General features: G+C 42.1%; 1 protein-coding gene across 1 annotated transcript in view; it reads left to right on the forward strand.

The window, feature by feature from the left end:
* Positions 1-1395: 1395 nt before the first annotated feature.
* mitfa (melanocyte inducing transcription factor a) overlaps positions 1396-15752 on the forward strand; it is a 31389-nt gene continuing 17032 nt past the window's right edge. The window contains exons 1-2 of the mRNA XM_080424502.1: positions 1396-1447; positions 8053-8302. Of these exons, the coding sequence (XP_080280628.1) occupies positions 1434-1447; positions 8053-8302 (264 nt within the window). The 5' untranslated portion in view covers positions 1396-1433. The remainder of the gene's footprint in view (positions 1448-8052; positions 8303-15752) is intronic.

Here is a 15752-nt window from a genome sequence, read left to right on the forward strand (position 1 = left end):
TGAAAAGGTATTCAAGAGAGGCCCTACAACTCTTCTCATGCAATTAGAGGAAGGTGCAGAAACCATCTGGAATGGAAAACACCAATTTTAGAGCCAGTTTGAGCATGGAAATCGTTGAGTCACTGTCCACGCTTCCTGTTTTTCTGTGGCTGCTAGTTGTATCAAATATGAGTTTACAGACTTGGAAAATTAAGCTTAAAGGAAAACTGAGGTCACATATATATAGATAGATATCAATACCATATGTCCTCTATGTATTTTGAATGTGTACCTACAGCAGGTGAACGTGATAAGCTCTATAGCAACGTCAATCCTCAACCTAAAAACTGGAGTCAGTAGAACTGCTGTTGAAGTTGTTTTTGTATATAAAGTATTTGAGAGACATCAATGGTTGGACTAAATAATGTATTAGTATTATTCAATGTAACAAAATGTTTGGAGTGGAAGGATATCTCCGAACAAACTCCACTGACAATGAGTAGGATAATAACTTACTGTAGATGACAATGATTCAATCATTTTACGAAATGTGGCATTTGTCAAATAAACTTTCTGGTTGAGGCCTGATACACTTACAGTCAAATGAGGCTCATTTGGGTTGAAAATCACTGACAAAAATAGTCAATTACAGTAACTGACATTAAGCCATGAAAGACCCACATCTCATTTGTAAAGGCACAGGAAGAAAATCTAAATAAAAAGAAAATCTAATTTGCAAAATTATACCAAAATTCATGTATCAACATTGCTTTGGCAGGAAAGTTTGAAAGGTGATTAAATTCCCTGAATCTTGCTGTGAGTTCACTTGGCAAAGAAGAAGTGTCAGCTTGGTAGCATTGTGTTCTCTATAATAAAGAATAAGGTCCAGAACTTCAATAAAACATTTTCCTCTCCATGTTGTTGAAGACACAGCAGCATGTTCAGTGAAAAAACTTGGAATGAAATCAACTTAATATCAGCAGTAGTGTACACAGTAAAATCCTCAGGGACAATTTATCCATTTGTAACTCTGAAAGTGTACAAATGTAACTAAATTGACCTGTGAGGATCCATTTGGTTTCATTTGTAGACTCTTTGTGACACAAAAGAGTCTACATTTGTAGAGTTAAATTAACAACACTCTAAAGTGTACAGACTAGTATATGCCATTCACACCAAGCATGACAACTATAATTCTAAGTCAAGTGGGTGGCAGAGTTCACACCACAACTATAACAAAGATATAGTTATAGTTATCATTATAGTCATCATGCTTGGTGGGCCCTAGTATACAAGACATGCTACAGGGACCCCAGGATCATGTCAACTGGCGAGTGAGACATCATTGTGTCATAACAGGAAGTCTTGCTATCCTACGTGAAGTGCTTTAAAAGGATCTTATTCCTCAAACTACAGCCCCCAGTGAAGTGAGCTCCAGTGTACTCCTTTCTAACATGAAAATAAAAAGGTAAGAACTGAAGCTTTTGCGACATTTGATGTCTTCAGATAGCAGAAAAAAAGGCTTTTGTTGTTACAATTTCACTTAGTAATGTATATGCCTATGGCCAACTGTGATTTTTGTTTGAGGATTTATCTTTTACTTGACTGCTACCTAACAATTTGCGACACATCACGTGTTTGTCTGAGGCACACATGTGCAGTACTTGTTAACAATGGTGTGAGTTGGCTATGGATAATTGTGTCACTTTAGTTTGATGTGTTCAACACAGTACATTGTACACTTGGAGACAGTGGGGTGAAATCGAGTGACCGATTTGGTTCAAGCTGAGGTATTTTCTGCATTTTTGAAGATTCACTGTAACATTATGGAAGTACAACACTTCAACGGTATTTTAAATGGATCATTCATGTAATTTTACATTGTATGCCCCTGTAAAATAGTTAGCATTTTTAATAGATCATCAATTTGTCCAATAAGTGTGCACCCTGGTCTGTTCAGAGGAAGCATGTGGACCAATGCGGTCTCAACTGTGAACCTTTCACAGCTGTGGCTTAGTTTGCATGTCACTGACACTTAAAATTAGGGCATTCAGAATAGATAATAAGTGATGAACATAGTTCACAATGCAGAACAACAGTTGTGAAGAACAAAATAACAATAGAAGGAATAAGGACCAAGAACCACAAGGGTAGTATAGGGAAGGAACTACCCTTGGGCCACACGGATGCCCCCATATCTTTTTCGGTGAAAAATATCAGAATTAGAAAAGAAATCCACAATTTCTTCCTAGAATGTTCTATACATACAAGGTCAACAATAACAAAAAATGAATAAATAAATCTACAAGCTGCATCACATTGTCTCACTTAACCCATTCAATCCGGGAAAGCATCTGTGTTATTTTAGATATTGGCTACATAGCACATTTGTTCTCAAAGCTGGGTCCTTGGGGGAGGTTCCAGGGGGTCCCCAGCAAAAGTAGTTAATATAGCATCACAATCATTTTAACCACTAACCATTATTTTACACTTTATATACGAGCTTGTAGAGCTTGTAGATCCGGAACAAAATATTTTGAGATGGGGGTCCACGGCCAAATACATATTCTTTTGCGGGTCCTGGACATGAAGAGTTTGAGCACCACTGATACAGCAACATAAGTTTTTCAGAAAACATTTTTAGAATAGACCTATATAAAACTAGAAAAAGTGCTCCTCGGAGCACAGGTCTCCGCCAGGTCAGGTACGTTATTCTGGCCTCCTGGTGGCGCTATAATAGGCCAATGTGAAAAGGGTGCCAACCGTATCATTTATTCTTGCATTGACAATGCATTCATGATTTGAGGCATTTTGTTCCAAAAATGTGTTTTGCTAAATTAGACCTGCTGGTGGCGCTATAACAGGCCAATGTGAGAAGGGTGGCATTTCTTCCTCGGCTTAGTGGGAATATGCGTGTGAAATTTCACGGAAATCTCAAGCTGTGTGTATACTTTGAGGCATTTTGTTCAAAACGGACCAATCCTGCAAACTTTGGAAGCCAACCTTAGGCAATGAGGATAGAATATGGGAAATTGGACAGATCCGTGTTGATCACATGACTATAGTGATACTGTGTACTGATTTGCATGATGTTTGGATAAAATTTGTAGGAGTAATATAAAAAAATGGGTTTTGCACAAATCGGCCTCCTGGTGGCGCTATAACAGGCCCATGTGAAAGATTTGGGGCAGAAGTTCTGAATTGGCATCCAGGGAGTGTGTGTGCACAGTTTCGGAGCGACCGGGCCAACGGTGCCGGAGATTAGCTGGTGACAGACGGACACACGGACACACGGACACACGGACACACGGACGGACGGACGGACGGACGGACGGACAGGGGGTAAAACATACTCTCTCGCCATGCCTTCGGCCTGGCGGAGACAATGACATAGGCTACTCAAAGAATTATGATAAGTCATTATTGGATATACAGTAGGTACAATGGAGTGAGAGACAAAGAGAAAACAGGGAGGAGTGACATGCATCAAATGGTCCGGCCGGACGGGAATCAAATCGAGGACCCGCTGCAATGTGGTTATCAGTTACGCAATCAGGTCGTCACGGTAGCATGTTTTTCGTTAGTAGAAATGTATCTAGCAAATAACGAATCATTAGCCTGGTAAACCATCCCGGTCGCGTGAATTCACATTATCATGTGTCTTCTGCAGACCGATCCCAGACCAGGTCCATGCAAGCACTGGGTGGGCGTTTTGCAGAAACCAAAAAGTGGAAGAGCCAGTCAGCCTTTGTCAATCACAGGGCCCTGAGCGCAGACGCTGATTGGCTCCTCCACTTTTCGATTTCTGCAAAACGCCCACCCAGCGTCTTGGGGCCAGACCGGTCTGCAGAAGACACATGATAATGTGAATTCACGCGTCTGGGATGGTTTACCGGGCTAACAGATCATTGTAATGGCCATTCAGCTGAATGTTATGCCTGAGTTGTGTGTTGTGTCATGCACCAAGAATAGCAGATCTACAAGCTCACCACGCATCATGCTGTGATTCATTGTGAGCTTGTAGATTGGCTATTTTCAGGTGCGTGACACGTACTAGTGCGCAACTATCACCCAACTCATTTTGAACACTGTCACTGTTTCATTAAATCTGGCAGGAGCTTCGAGAGGATGGCCTAAAGTCCAGTGTTGGCAGTACAGCACCATTTTAGATTTAATATCAGGTTGTTGAAAATTTGAAACAACAGATTTGAAATTGAATAATATCCTTTCTTCGTATGATTCTTAAATTTGATGGTGCTATCACTAACCACTCTTTTTAAATGGAAGTGGTTATTCAGTCATCAGACTGCATTGCAAAGGAACATTGTCCTCTGAGTCCCCCTCAAACCCCAACCAATGGTCGAGCAGGAAGATCAGCTTTGGTTTATACATGGAATATTTGTGTACATTTCCAAAATACTATGGCTTGCATGGATTTTAGTTGCCATCCTTTTTTATTCCTGGACACATCTTTACTAGCACAGTATCTAACCAACACCTATTGGTCAAGCAGTCTTGTGATTATTGATGGACTAGCCATTCTTAGCCATACTTTAGCGTTGTTTATCGCTCTCCTACGCAGAGGGTCGGATGTTGCTTTGACAACAGCATCATCGAGGAGGGCCTATCTGCAGTGGAAAACAAAGTAAAGCGAGTAGAGTTAAGTCGAGTCAAGTTGAGCCGCTTCTATGCAGTGGAAAGGGGACATTAGTTTAGCAGCGAGTCAGCCTAAGTTTGGGATTGCGACTGAATTGTATACTGTAAATTGTAAATAATGAAGAGAAAAAACATCTTTCATGGATAAAAGATTTGCAGCACTTCCACTTAGCCTACTCATGCTTGTAAGCATGTGCCATCCCACCACCTGTTTAACAACATTCAATACGTCTTTGACTTATCTAGTCTATGCCGCCATCTTTAACTTTTTCCCATTCTGAACTGCTAGACTTCTATGCCTCCTTTATATCATACAACATTTCTCTGAGGGATAGCTTTTTTGCACAGCAGTATCTTAGCAGAGCTATGCTTTTTGTAAAGTAGGCTAAGTGGTAGCTTGGCTTGCTATATTTTCCAAGTAGCTTACTTAACACTGCCGCAAAAGTTTTTTGCTTAGAGTCAGGCGGGAGCATAGAGTTAAAAAATAATAAAGAGGAAACAAAAATCCCCTCCCATTCACTTATATGGAGTTGCTTACCCAGCACATGCTCCCTTTTTACCCCTTCTTCCGGGTTGGGAAATGTGACCGGGCGGGGCCTATTTGGGAGGGACAGCGAGTGCATTTTCGGCAGCTCCGCGGCGCTACCGGCGGCGCCAGAGTTGGGGCAAACGCAGTCAGTGGGGCAAACGCAGTCCCCACCAATATTATTTACGATTCTGTGCCTATCGGTACATAACTCGGACGGCGCTTAGTCGACTAGCAGACCATCGGCCGGTTGTCGCGGGCACTCGCGCCTGGAGGCGCTCGGGCGCGACTCCTTGGCCTCAAGGTCTGCTGAGTCGGCGCGCCTCCGTCATGGTCCAAAACTATACTTTATCGGCGAAAAAAATAAGAAAGAAGTCCCCGCCCGTGCCCGCTCCGCCGGCAGCTGCCGCTGCTCCACCGGCAGCTGCCGCTCCACCGCCGGCAGCTGCCGCTGCTCCACCGGCAGCCCACCGGCAGTCACTGCCGGCAGCTGCCGCTCCTCCACCGGCAGTTCCGCGGCAGCTTCCGCTGTCGTAAAATGCACTCGCTCCTTCTGCTATTTGGGGCCTCTGCGCAGTAGTGTCACCTCAGTGCGCAACCCTGTGCGCAAGCTCGTGCGCAAGTTCATGAGTCGAGCCCATTGGTCTAAACCGTTTTCACTCGTTCATGTGTCTGGCCCTAACCTCGCGTCACCAGTCTTTCCACCTTGGAGGAAAGCCTGGTATGCGTTACTAAAGACCCATATGATCCGGTCTAGGCCACGCCTACTGAAAAAAAGAAAAGAAAAAAGAATCCTCTTTCCGGATTGTCGCGATCCGGTTTTGCGGTGCCGCTTTGTTTTGGTTCCCCAATCCCTATTTAAATGGAATAGAATGGAGACGCTAAATAGTCTCCGGAAAGTACACTCACATTTATATTTAAAAAATCACACCCTGTGTGAAGTGGGCGGTGTCTTGCTAGCTAATCACAATACTGAATGGAGTCAACCAATCATGTACAAAAAATAAATACATTTATTGAAACACTCTTTATGATGGACGAAACCATAACTTAAAAAAAACTAAAAAAATTAAGTTATGGTTTCTTATATAGGGCTATGCACATGTGTCATGTGACACTGGCCAATCACAGTCCTGAATAGACTGTGATTGGCCAATCACGGTGCAGGGTTAGGCGGGGTACTTTTTGGCCAATCACAGCGCAGGATAATTGTACAAATTTCCAAACCTCACTTATAGGGGCGGTTTCACCGCCCAAAAATAAGCTAAACTACGCCGCATCAAGGATTTTATTAGGACGGACCTATTTTGGGGTGAGATGTCTTTCCGGTTTGTCGCGATCCGGTCGCTGATGACGCGCCCGGTGACGTAGGGCTACTTCCGCTCCCGACCGGATCATATACCCGAAAAGGAATGCTGCCCAGGCTAGTCTGGCCCCAGCCGTAATAAGCTGCAGTACCTATGATCGGCCACCATGTCCATTGCGCTTCACTGCTCCCTCTCGGTTCTGGGGGCTTGGGCGGGAGTTTGAGAACATCCTTTAGAAAGGAGGGGGTTAACAACATGGATGGCTAGCATGTGCACATATTAGCGTTATGTCTCAATTAAACATACAGCAATCTTTGTCATCTTTATTTTATTCTTTATCTTTATATTATTTTCAGGCATTTTGACTATCAAGAATATTGCCACGTTAAACACATAAAACACTGAGCCCATGGCTTTGGAAATTTGCAGTTTGTAATGAGCAAGGCCCAGGGCAACTTGACACAATCTCCACAATCTTTATCAAGGGGGCACATGCGAATAATGGGGAACTATGGGTATTTCATGCTGAAAAATAAGATCATGAAACCCCTCTGCTGGTCCCAAAGCATGGTCATTGATGATGTTATATGATAGCTGCAGACCAGGGCTGGATTTGACATGTCTGCCTAATTAGTGCGATTATCACACAGCTGTGCAGGCTGAGGGGCTTTGGCGGTGGTTTTATCAAAAGGATCACTTACCCAGGGAATGCCTCGTCTTGACAGCTTACGCACTGTCAGATTCATTTAGGTTTCCATTGGGGAGGCTCTGTCCTCTGAGATATGTTGTAGATTTGATGGGGTCAGGCGAAAGTGGACGGGGGAGTTATGGAAGGAAAGCAGGGAGTTATTGCTCATTGCACATGAGTAAAATTCTGAAGCTTGATTAAATGTGCAGTCTTTTTCAGACAGCGAAGGCCGGCCTCAGACGTCACAACAGACCACTTGTTGGGAGCTGGGAGCACATACTCGGAAACAGCTTACCCTCAAATTATGTGAAGCATGGAATAATCTAAATTTAGGCGTAAGATTCTTACCACACTTATTTGGTCACCAATGGTGGAGTGATTAACATAATTCAAATTGATGTAATTGCCTTAATCAGCTAGGGATTTGGTTGTCTTACCCACTGCGATAGATGCAGATTACAACAACGTTCAAATGTGTTCAAGGATGGCTTCCATTCATCCGGTTAGCTTATAAATGTGTTTGGAAATCAACGTTGCTACAGTGACATAGTAGAGCTCAAGTAATTAGTTGACATGCATATTCATAATAATAGAAAGGTTCTCATGCCACATATCCACTGATTTCTTACCCTAGCCTCCACAGAACAATATCACATTCTCAATAAAATAATCCTTGGCTTGTCATTCACTCAATCATTATATTGTACTCCAATACAATACCTCATATTGCTCATTGACTCAGTGGTTAAGAAAAATGCCATTGGAGAGTGTGTGTGTGTGTGTGTGTGTGTGTGTGTGTGTGTGTGTGTGTGTGTGTGTGTGTGTGTGTCATTTCGCCCTGACTCAGTTCATCTCTTTTCTCCTCTCCTTGCTCTTGGGTGGGCTGGGGACTTCAGTGATCCTCTGGACCTGCATGGCCTCCCCAAGCCTCTTCGGAGTTTACCACCACTACCGGCAAGGACATCACGTGTCCAGCTCCGACTGGAGCGGGCCAAGCACCAGGGGCAGGAGCAGAGGCAAGACAGAGAGAGGAGGACCAGCAGGAACCTCCTGCAAAGCAGCACTCCACACGCCCCCACCATTAATGTCACGCCACCCCCTGGCCTGCCCGCTGGTGAGACCCCTCTGCCCATGGAAGTTCTCAAGGTAAGCCCACCTTTACCTGTGGGGAAATTAATAAGGAATAATGTTTTGTAGGACACTTGGACGTGGATGCCCTCCTGTGGAAGTGTCTTCCACTAGTCACACTTGAGCAGTGACTGGATACTTGATTTAAGTGTTTACAGGTGGAGTGTAAAGGTTCTGTTTCGTTTAGGTAACTAATTAAACATGATCACAGACTTCATTTCAGAAATTCCTGTGACTGTGTCACCTTCTGGGAGACAAATACAGCTCTTTCAGAGTGGACTGTGTTAAATCCATAGGGGGATTATCTACTGACAGAATTCCTCTGTTTCCAGACATTTGGCATTCAACATGTTTAATCCTATTTGCTCCACTACACTGATGTGTTTTCACTGCTTTGATTCCTGGTATGTCCAAGTGGACCCCAAAAACATGAGGATAAGAATACTTTTTATGAGACAAAAGACCTTCGCAAGTATCCTGGAAATAGATGGGTTCAAAAATAATTTTATGGAACGAAGTGGTAAGTAACTTACCAGCATTCTATTCTATTACTTAAAAAGACAACTTTTACAGGGTAAGAGCCTCTCTTACACAGGCAAACTTGACACATGTCATGGCCATACATTATCGGAGTCTGGCATTCATTTTCAATCCCTTCGGCGTTTCAGGGTGCTGAAGTTTGGCCAAACCAGCTGCGAAAGAAAGCACACATTGGACATGTGCAGTATTTATACAGTGTGCAATTGGTTTGAGGGATTTTCTAAGCCTATGAGTTAAAAAGCGTCTTATCTCACTTCATCTGCCATTCATCACAGATATGCATGTGGTGGAATTATTTCTAATGTGTTCTGCAAGTTAGAAGATAGCTTTGCGCTTTGTATCGCTGGGTGACAGGCACATTCTTTTGAGGTCATCAATGACATCAATTGTAGAGTTGTGTTATACTCTTATGAGTCTTTGACATTTCAGTGTTTATTGATAGCAGACTAAGCAGAGTATCATAATCCTTTAGTACTATCATACTTGATCATTTCAGTATGAAATTCCAATCCAGCCAGGGTGGAACGTTGCACGTGGTCCTGCATTTAATGATTTGCTTTATGCCTTTGTGTTAAAAGGAACCTTCTCTATTGTTTGATCGTTTTTTTCAGTGCCCGATGATAATGATAGTAATACTAATATTATTACTAGTACTAGTATTTTCACAGAAATATAGTGTCCTACTTGGGTAAAACTAGCATAAATGTTGTCGTTCATACTGTATGTTACCTGCCAAAGAGTTGATTATGAGGTCTTGGAATCGTTTTATCGGAATCTGGCATGTCAATAGTAGATGCTATAAGCTGATCCATGTGGGAAAGTAGGACTGATTTTAAAGTTGGACAACATTCATGTCATTCTCATATCTGGCTCTTGTTTATTGCACAGAATACTCAGGGAAATCCTAGTTTCCCGGGCAAGCACATACAACACTATAGTGCCAGTTTGAACTTGACCTGTGTGTGGATTATCAAAGACCCTCCAAAGCCTTGCAGGCAGGCAAAATTAGCTTAGAGGTACCAGGCAGAGCTGCTGGGCCATGAAAGTGAAAACATTAAGCTCAGATGAGTTTGTCCAAAGGCTGAGAGGGACCCTTAATTAGCCAAGTCACCTCTGACCCCTGCAAGAATCGAGTAAGGAACAAGTTCAGGGATCAAGACAAAGGCAGGCACAGTTTTACCACACATTCAACACTAAGTCAGCAAAGAATGTTCATAATTAGGCCCATTCTTCAGCTTGTTTAAGAAAAGAATACTACTGCATCGAAATGATTGCAGGATCATCCAACAAATTTAAAATTACAGAAAAAGTATGGTAACTAATCATTTGAAATGGTGGCCCATATCATACATATTACTAAGAACTGTGCATAATTCATGTATAATTGTGCATACCTACTTACATACCACCAGGAAGAAACAATGACCATTGGCCAGTCTTTCCCAGATCAGAGAGGTTCATCTTGATTGAGAGAGGTTCATTTGGATTTTTCTGAAGTTGCTTATACTTCTGAGCCATGTCTTTGTTGTGCTATTATTTATTTCACGAACACTTTGTGCAGAACAGATCAATAATAAATACTGCAAAGCATTTTATTACTTTAATTTAATTTGATTATATTCGCTTAATCAGTCATTTCATTGAGTGTTAGAGTCTCAGAGACATATTTCATTCTTTTCATCCAGAGACAGACATATCTCAGAAACGAACAGCATAAAACTATTAGTCAAGGTTGACAAGAACGAATTTACTAGCCAATATAACTTACAACGCAACCCTCATTGTGTTTTGTCAGATCAGAACGTCCTGTTGCTTGTCTGTGTCTAGTGTACTTTTGCTCCTGCTCCACCCCCTTCAGTATCTCTGCAGGTTTTTCAACGTAGATAATGAATCCAGTGCTCTTGTACCACGTTGAATCAGATAATAAGATAAGGGACTACTCAACTGAGGACATGTAGTCTACAATGATAAACTTCTTTGTTCTTACCCTGGAGTGGACACTTCATGAGACAACTATCTCAGAAGAAAGAATGGCTAGGAGCACTCTCTTTATTGCAAACCAAAGATTTATTGGGGCCAATACAGGCTGATGTTTCCGGCGCTGTACGCCTTCTCCAGAGCCTTTGGGGGAATGCCACTTTCTAAGATCTATAGACAGGCAGTCTTAGAAAGATATACAGTAATAGTAACCAACAGTAATCAATTAAATAACATATGTACTGTACATATCCATATGTTCAAACTCATAAGGCAGTGAAAGCACATAAAATAGATATACAATTCCCACATTCTAGAGTTGAACATTAGGGTACAAGGTCACAAATATATAATGTAGAGCTTCTACAGTCACTTTACGAGAAACAAGAAAGAGACAGCTGTTCATTGAACCCTCTGGGCTCCACTGTGTCCAAACTGTGGATCCATAAGGCCTCCCTTTTGAGTAGCCTTTTCACAACATCACCAACTCTATATGGGTATCGCCATGGAGAACGACTTAATTCCACTGCCAACAGCAGTCACTCAAAATACCACGTTCCACCATCCAGTAACTCCTAATATGTTCATAGTGCATTGTTGTGCAGATATAACTTCAAGCCTGATCCCACACCCCAAATCACATCCAGATACAGTATGTTATGATTTTGTTTACTTTAAGGGGGGGCTTGCATAACACTTTAAAAATATATTTATTTAAACTACATTTAAAGCTCTTTGTGTAATCATGTTTCACTCAGTGGAACTTGTGTTTGGAATGCTCACCTCTGAGGAGCCATGCCGTAAGCACAACAGGTTTATCTGAGTTAGGCGGAAACACGATGTATGCAGAATGCAATCCAGGAAAAATTGGACTAGCACATGCACTGCTTACTCATTCAGATGTAAGTTTATATACAGTCAATAGTCACACCGAGCATAAGTTCTACCTCTGTGGTGGAAAAGCAACGATGTGTCCCTGGGTGGGCTCGAACCACAAAAAGATACATTTAGTTTCCTTTTGAAGCTAGAAAATGTGTCTTGTAGCCTATACTGCAGTCAAACCAAGAATATTATATTACAGAACACAAAACTTTTACTACTGTAATTAGAAAGTTGGCTTGAATGAAGTTGTTGCTGTTCATAGAGGCATCACAGACACGGGCACCAAATATCATCGTTCTAACAATAATCACCCATAGGAGGACAGGTTTCAGTTACATCATCAGCATTATAAAATCCTAATACTGATTATTTTCATGCAATCCCTTGGGAGTACTGAGGTCTCCATTTACTGTCGATGGGCTAGTTGGTCTTCTCTCCTTCTCCTTCCTGTTGATAGTTGTCTCCTTAATCAGTCTCTGTAGTTGCAGTATTACTGGCACACACGTGTATTGAATCATCAGTCCTTAATTGCAGTTTAGCTGTAATGCTTTCCATAAATATATATGTTTTTTAGTCTCCCCCTCCATTGTTGGACAATTGGTGGTTTTATATTTCAACAGCAACACTCCAAGTAGATATGTGTGGATATGTGTGTAGATATGTGGTTTCTGGTGTGGTGGTATTCTCTTCCCACAAAGTAAAAAGAATGCTGGCTCCAGAGGTATGTCAACTCCTATGATTTGTTTGATCTCCCCCTGAATATCACACCAAAATGTAATTTCGGACAATGCCAAAATATGTGGGTATAATCACCAATCTTCGCACATTCTCTCGAGCATAATTCTGAGGTGTTGCCGTATTTTGCTAACATTTGAGGGGTCTTAGACGTTCTCATTTTAGTTTTCCATTTTAACTCTTCCCAGGTAAGCCTGCTTGTTAGGTTATGACCATTAAGGCATGATTTTTACCAGCTTGTGGTGCAAGCTGGTCTATATTCAGTCGTTGCGCAAGTAGTGACTTTTTCATGACTTTCTCCTCATTGGGGAGTCCGCAATGCCTTCCCATACTCTGAACGGGCGTAAGAGCTCCGGTCACAGAATTCGATGCGTTGTCACTGACTGATTGACTGAATAAGTCAGTGTAACACGTTCACCCGAACGTCCTCTAGGGATCACAAATGCCGGCGCTAAATGTGCATCAGTTGGTTCAATAATCTAAACATGTTTTATTTGATGATGAATGGCCCAAACAACACCGTTTACAGAGAGCAGCCCTCCCCCATCTGACGACGTTGTCAGCGGTCTGTCTGATACAATAGCCTCGTTAAATCATAGATAATTAGAAACTCTGCAGTCGCATGAGGGCTCAGGTCAGGATCATATTACATAACAATGTATTGATTAATTAGAATGAAATTAGCTATGTCTCTGAAACAGTGTTCAAAGGAGTTAAATATGTTATTTAATAATGCAGTTTTTATTAGATTAGAAGCCTAGTAGTTGTAAGTTATTTTTGTTTATGTTTATAGTTAGGTGATGGATTGTTTGTGCCTGTAAGAGTGCATGAATAAATCCACTTTAGATGAGATAGAGCTTTAGATGTGAAAGGCACCTTAATGGACCCTTCGCTAAGCCCCACCCACTCCACTCTGTGACTGGTGGTGCGAAGTTAGTCACACCCAGGCCTGGCAGCGCCTGGCAATCTCTGCTTCTCACCCATTGACTTGCATGTTAAATCACGGCTTTTCCCCTTAAAAATAATCGATCATTTCAGCAGCAATAGCTTCAAAATCTCTTCTAAATCTAGTCAGCAAGGCCTGCAGTAGGCTATGCACTGGACAAATGTGCATGACATTATTTCAATAAACTAAAAACAGGGGAAATGTTAGAGGGAGTAATAGCCATGGATACACGACGGTCGTCTGTCTCGACCGTCATGGATGAATTTCAACCTGGTGCATTCTCCATTATAGCCCGTACATCTACAGAAACGTTCATATTTCAAATATAAAGTGCTTATCCCATGGCCACGGATTGTTCAATAAAAAGCATTTTAATCTGATCGGTGGCCATTTTCTCCATATGCTTTCAACTAAGCGACCCTATCGGTTGGTAGGTGTATTGCACTCTGATACATTATAACTCTATGAGAAAATGGCCACTGATCGGATTAAAATGCTTTTTATTGAACAATACAGAATATACGGACCGTACTTTTGAGAGTCCCGTGCATCATTTTAACATCCGTGGCTATAGGGAAAGCAATTTATATTTGAAATCTGAACGTCTATATATATGTACGGACCGTAAATGGAGAAAGTGCAAACACCAGGTTGAAGTTGATCCATGACTGTAACAGGAGTTTTCATGTACCGCAGGGTAAGACTACAGTAAATAGACGAACAAATGAATGAATATACTTTAACGTGCGGAATCCGAAAAAGGCAGCGCTGTGATTCTGAATTTTGTTACGATTACGGTGATTAGTAGCCTATTATTGACACCACCTGGGCGAGTGAGTCGTGTCGTGTAACTTTCCTGACGTTAAGCTGTGTATGTGTTCAACAACACAGCCATATTCAGCCTTGCAGTTTAAGTGCAGATTTCAGCTTGGGAAAAGCAGCCTCCAACGGGTTTGGGTACGTGGTTCATAGTCACCATTGCGTTATCGTGGTATTCCTATTCTTGCTATTATGTTGCAAATGATTGTGTGTGTGCGGGCGAAATAACATTGACAGCTATGGCAGGTGACGAAAGCTTGCCATACCTATGCCAGGCTAACAACAGTTGCTAAGCTGGCATTGGACAATCCCTTTTGGGGTGGGGTTTAGCCAAGGGTCCATTGTCTCCGCCAGGCTGAAAGGCATGGCGAGAGAGTATGTTTTACCCCCTGTCCGTCCGTCCGTCCGTCCGTGTGTGTGTCCGTCTGTGAACAGTTAATCTCCCGCACCGTTGGCTTGATCGCAGCGAAACTGTGCACACACACTCCCTGGATGCCAATTCAGAACCTCTGCCCCAAATTTTTCACATGGGCCTGTTATAGCGCCACCAGGAGGCCGATTTGTGCAAAACATATTTTTTGACAGTACTCCTACAGATTTTATCCAAACATCACGCAAATCAGTACACAGTATCTCTATAGTGATCAACACGGATCTGTCCAATTTCCCATATTACATCCTGATTGGCTAAGGTTGCCTTCCAAAGTTTGCAGGATTGGTCCGTTTTGAACTAAATGCCTCAAATCATGAGCGCAGCTCGCTATTTCCGTGAAATTTCACACGCACATTTTCACTAGGCCGAGGAAGAAATGCCACTTGAAAATGTTCAAATCAGCCTCATGGTGGCGCTATAAAAGGCCGATTTGCGTTTTTAACTATAACTGCACCGATCTGCGTGAAACTTTGCACGCATACTCCCTAGAGGCCAAGGAAAAACATCTGCTCTGCATTTTTCACATTAGCCTTTTATAGCGCCACCAGGAGGCCGACTTATGTAAAACTTTTTTTTTTAGATTAAGCCTTATACATTTTATCCAAATTTTACGCAAATCGGTACACATGATCTCTATAGTCATGTGATCAAGATGGATATGTTTGATTTTTCATATTCCATCCTGATTGGCATCAACATTGACATTTAAAGTTTGCAGGAGTAGCCCGTTTTGAACAAAATGCCGCAAATCATGAACGCAGCGTCCGATTGCGGTGGAACTTTGCACGCACATTCGCGTTGAAGAACAAACGCCACCCTTTCAACATTGCCCTATTATAGCGCCACCATACTCCTACAAATTTTGTCCAAACATCATGCAAATCAGTACACATTATCTCTATAGTCAAGTGATCAAGATGGATCTGTCCGCTTTTTTATATTCCATCCTGATTGGCGAATTCCGAACATTGCTGGCCCACAATAACCTACCTGACCTGGCGGAGACCTGTGCTCCGAGGAGCACTTTTTCTAGTTTAACTCTTGAGTTTAATATAAACTGGCCACAAAATGTTCGGAAACTTAACTTCAGTCGATTATTTCTCCCCTTTAACAATACCAATTGGTGTTGTATTTTA

The sequence above is a fragment of the Gymnoscopelus braueri genome (assembly GCF_963280865.1).
Source record: "Gymnoscopelus braueri genome assembly, chromosome: 3".
In the NCBI taxonomy this organism is placed as follows: Eukaryota; Metazoa; Chordata; class Actinopteri; order Myctophiformes; family Myctophidae; genus Gymnoscopelus; species Gymnoscopelus braueri.